General features: G+C 37.9%; 1 protein-coding gene across 1 annotated transcript; it reads left to right on the forward strand.

The window, feature by feature from the left end:
* The first annotated feature begins 271 nt into the window (after positions 1-271).
* Positions 272-1,087, forward strand: LOC138053753 (forkhead box protein L1-like). Its single transcript, XM_068900319.1, is given in 1 exon segment — positions 272-1,087. A coding segment is annotated over 1 exon segment (816 nt).
* Positions 1,088-4,814: the final 3,727 nt, after the last annotated feature.

Consider the following 4,814-nt stretch of genomic DNA (forward strand, 5'->3'; position numbering starts at 1 on the left):
CTGTTTTCTCTGAACCAATCATTCACCCAATGAAAGGCAACTAATAAACAATTTTTTTTCATTTACTTTTTTATTATCCTTAACTTTTCGTAAATTACCATTACGTTAATGAGTGTGAATATTAAGGTGTTTGATTGTTTATCAGGAACAATAGCACCATTGATCAACTACTTTGTATGTCAATATCATTGCTTGTTCACTTGTGGGAAATTTCATTTATATCTAAGTAATCAGTGTTTGAGGCACACACAACATTAGTGTTAAGTCAGTTATGAAACCAGCAGATTCGACTACCACTTCACACTTAGCACCAATGCTGATGGGCAGTTTTTCCCCGATAGATTTAACCTCTGCAAGGTTTTACTATCCAACTACAAGTACTGTTGCAGCATTTCCCTCGGCGCCTCATCTTGGAGCTGGTTATATCAGTCCACAAATTTATTCATTTCATCCTGATAAGGACATGAGAGTATTGCCTGCTCATGCGAGCCTCTGTTACCAACCATCCTTTCAAGGTATACTGTACCACAGCAAACTGAATGAAGACAAACCAACTCAGTCATACATTGGTCTCATTGGAAAAGCAATTCTCAGCTCTCCACTGCAGAAACTTGTCTTAAGTGACATCTATGATTACATACAAACACACTACCCATACTTCAGGAATCGAGGACCGGGATGGAGGAATTCTATACGCCACAACTTATCACTGAATGACTGCTTTGTTAAAGTGGGCCGCTCTCCGAACGGAAAGGGACACTTTTGGGCAATCAATCCAACAAACTACGATGACTTCAGTCGGGGTGACTACAAGAGGAAAAGAGTTTCGAGAAGAAATGGATTATCGGGACAGGCATTGGAACAAGAAAGTGGAATAAGGATAAGGAAAGATCTCAGCGAGAGTTCCGAAAGAACTCCCAAAAACGCTCTCGAAAGCCCCAAAGGAACAGAGAATAGAGGTTTTCACATAGAAAGACTGTTGTATGACAGACCTAAAGTAGTGAACGAAAATTAGGCCAAATAAACGATTACAATGTCAGGACCTACTCCTCCTACCGCCGCGGATTGTAGTATGTCATCATTCTGATAATTGTTATAGGTGGATTTGCGAGAACCATAAAACAATGCTACATAAAATCAAACGAAGGTTTTGAATCGTCGGTATATTCGACAAATTAGTTTCTTAAGCTTATTCAGTAGGAAAAAATGCGTCAAGGAGAGTGTCTGTGATAACAACTGTTTAGGAGCCTGTGCTATTGTGCCATACTGTGGTAGTATAAGATTCTAATTACTGAGTTTAAATTTGAACCTTTTTTACTACCTTAAGATTTTGATTCTAGATATTTCTGATGTAGTTTACAACATTGCTTTATCGCAAAGGAAAATCTATTTCTTTTGAAAAAAGGCAAACACATGCACTAATGAATGTAACTTAGTTGTTGTCCCTTTTGACGATTAAACATGTTTATTAGGATGCAGTGCTAACGACGAGTAAGCTTTACCATTAACGCGTATAAAAGTACATTTTACTCAACAATAAAACAAATATTGGGGAACAGCCACACATCAGCTGTCGTCAAGTTGTTCAATGCCACAGTAACAATTAACCGGAAAGAACGAAAACGTAAAGAAATAGAAGTAGGCTTGACTGTTAAAGGCAATTTAGTAAGGTCGTTCAAACTGAAATCAGCAGATTATCCATAGCACCCTATGTTATAGAATACTCTCCTCAAACCTTAATCAGTAGAAAGGATAAAGGAAGGCAGTGCATGTTTTTCTAATAATTACCATGTTACAGATATTCGGAGGCTAGTATGACGTAGGATTTAGGATGGATCAGTTTGAAGTCAAGAACAGCATTTTAAATTCATTCATTTTGTATCAGAATCATGGCTTATGTGGATATTGTTGGAAACTGCTCCCTCTGCTCTCCAATGGTAGGTTCTGATTTTTTTAGGGAAACCAGAATTTGCTCGAGTTGTAATTTTAGATTAATATAGGAAAAAGCAAATCACAAACCCATGTTTTAAAAAATACGGTACTTTCAACAGGAAACTTGTGGAGTTTAAGTGTTTATCGAAACAATCCAATTGTATCCGTCGTAACAATATCCAGAAACTCGAATGAATGTAGTAAATAAAATGGTGTTTACCAAACGTTAGTGATGAAGTTGAATTTGGGACAACGGAATTCAGAGTGTTGTCTACCCATAAAATCCACTATAACTTTATTAAGGTAACAATTTCAGGTCATGTTCTTTCAACTGTCTACAGATGAAGTGACGGCAAAATGTAAATCTGGTTTGCGAAACAATCTCTGTTGAGTTAAAAAGGCACCATCGTCCTATTACAAAATTTAATGTAAACTGATATCTTTCTACAAACGTCTTGTATGGGGTCGTATAGCACCGAGTATTCCCAGACGGTCGCCATACAGTAGAGTAATGTGCAATGGAATCACTCATTCATGTTATGGAGTCCAATTTTACCAGAGGTAATTTTCAACCAACTGCGTGGCGGGGCAAGGGCCGGTTTGGTTTTGGAAACGATAGACTAGTCACACAGTGCGAGGATTTTGCTAAGATTCCGTTGGGAAATTAAAATGACGTTATTTATCCAACTCTGGTTGAGAAACCAACAACAACAAATTGTTTGTACTCTCTTTTGCCTTAATTACAATATTATCATGTCCTTTATATTTAAAAGGAATACTGTACCCTAACCTGACAACGTCACTGAGGAGTGAGTTTTGCGGAGAACGTATCCTCTGGCCAGATTAATAATACTACTACTACTACTGCGCCCATGCTAGAGTTCAGAGCGCTGTACAGCTTTGTAAATAGAGAAATAAGATAAAAAAAGACTAAAACAACTGACTAAAAAAAAAAACTAAAGTATTAAGCAAACAAAACCTAATAACTAATTAAAAACTTGATCAAACAAATGAGTCTTCAGGTTGGATGTAAATGTTGCAAGCGACGCTGCTTGCCGTATGGCGTCTGGATTGAAGATTGAAGATAATCAGCTCTCGGAGTTGGCGTCAAAAATCATTAAGACGTCCACCATTGTTCGTTAAGACTAATCACAAAGACTGTATGGGCTTGGCAACGTTTTCATCATGCGCTGAAACTGGAATCCAAGCTTATCTTGCCGTAATTTTCGGCGCACTACAGTCATATGTTTGTTGTAAACCCGGATCTACTTGAAGTCACATTTAATTTGGTATAAATATAAACAGAGCGGAAAACATTAAAGATAGTTACAAATTGAGACTAACTGCAGATAAATTGGCCACCACTTGCTTTTTGGAGGGTTTGCAAATCGTCAGTATTTGCTAAAACACACTGTTGCTGGAAACGTCAGCTGTTGGATGCATTTACTTCATCTCCATGTTAACACTGGACGTACTATAAATATTACGTCGCGCAAAACGCATCTGTAAATAACTCGAGAAATCCTATAGCTATTGTTAAATATAATACGACTACGCTTTAAAGTGACCACTTTTTACGTCTGGAGGATAAAAATCTAAAATTAAAATACAATAAATGCTATTTCGAGTAGAAGAAAAACTGAAGCTCCAAACAAAGACAAACCGGAATTAATTTACAAGCGATTCATTCTTCTTCATCTTTGTATCTGCAGCAAAAAAGAATGCAAAAACTATTTGATGCCCCTTTTTCCGAACCAAATCGTGTCAAGCACTCAAATATCACGCTCCTGACAGCTTTCCAAATGGGGACTTTTGTCTTGCACAGAGATCGTTACCAGAGGTAAAAAAAAGTTATTACCTCCTTCACTTCAACTTATCGTTTTCAGTTTACCAAGATTTAATCACTTAAAAATCAAAAAGACAGAAAGCAAACAATAAAGGTTTTTATTCGCGATGAAGCAAGCTGGCGTTGCATCGCCGCGGAAACAGCCAAAGTAGAAGTTTTCATTCTCTCCCTCCACCGCTCGTGGTCAGTAGCTCGCAAAACGCAGAAATACCACGTAACTGAACGAATTGTACCCAACGGAACAGTGGGCGGAGGTGTTGTTAAGCTATTCGCTAATTGACTAAACAAAGTGCGAAAAACTAATTAACAGAATTATCTGTTGTGATGTTTAAAAGGTATACTAATTTGCATTTAACAAACTGGGAGTTATTGTCTCTAGGGAATGAATGTCCTTTGAGGAAAAAATGCTTCTTTGTGGTGGAGCACTGTGGCTCCTCCCAAAGCGTAACTTGTTAAGAAAATCCAATCAGAGGGGTAGGCCGCTTTTTTTTTTTTGTTAAAGAAGAATAAGGAGATTAAAAGGGGTCCTCTTTTTTATTGGGAGTTCTCTGCGAAACGTGTGATTATTTTGTTCATTCCCTCTGAATGTCCGTGAGAGTAATATACGTTGCCTTGCGACCTGAAAGGCTAATTGTATTCAAGTTTCTAATGCTATCATCGGAACATAAAGAATTATTGAGTAATCATGTGAATAAAGCCTGGTTGACCCAATATTATAGTTTTTGCACTGAATCAACGATTCAGTTGCGAAACCCGCTAGTACTAGAGAGATTTAGAATTGTGTTTACGGAAAACAGCAGCTTCGGAATGAAATTCCGCAATGGCCAGGTGTTCTCAAAAATGAAAGAACCCTGTTTGATATTGATTCATTTCTTATCTGTTAGCTCCAGATATCGAGAAACTTCTCGAATAGAGTTGAGAAGGTAGTGTGGCCCAGTGTTAGGGCGCTTGCCTTGAGATCTGGAGATTCCGGGTTCAAGGCTCGTTCTGAGCACTTATTGAATTTGTTTCCGGTAGTCCCTGGGTTAATTTCCCA

Source organism: Montipora capricornis, chromosome 6 (assembly GCF_036669925.1).
Source record: "Montipora capricornis isolate CH-2021 chromosome 6, ASM3666992v2, whole genome shotgun sequence".
Taxonomy (NCBI): domain Eukaryota; kingdom Metazoa; phylum Cnidaria; class Anthozoa; order Scleractinia; family Acroporidae; genus Montipora; species Montipora capricornis.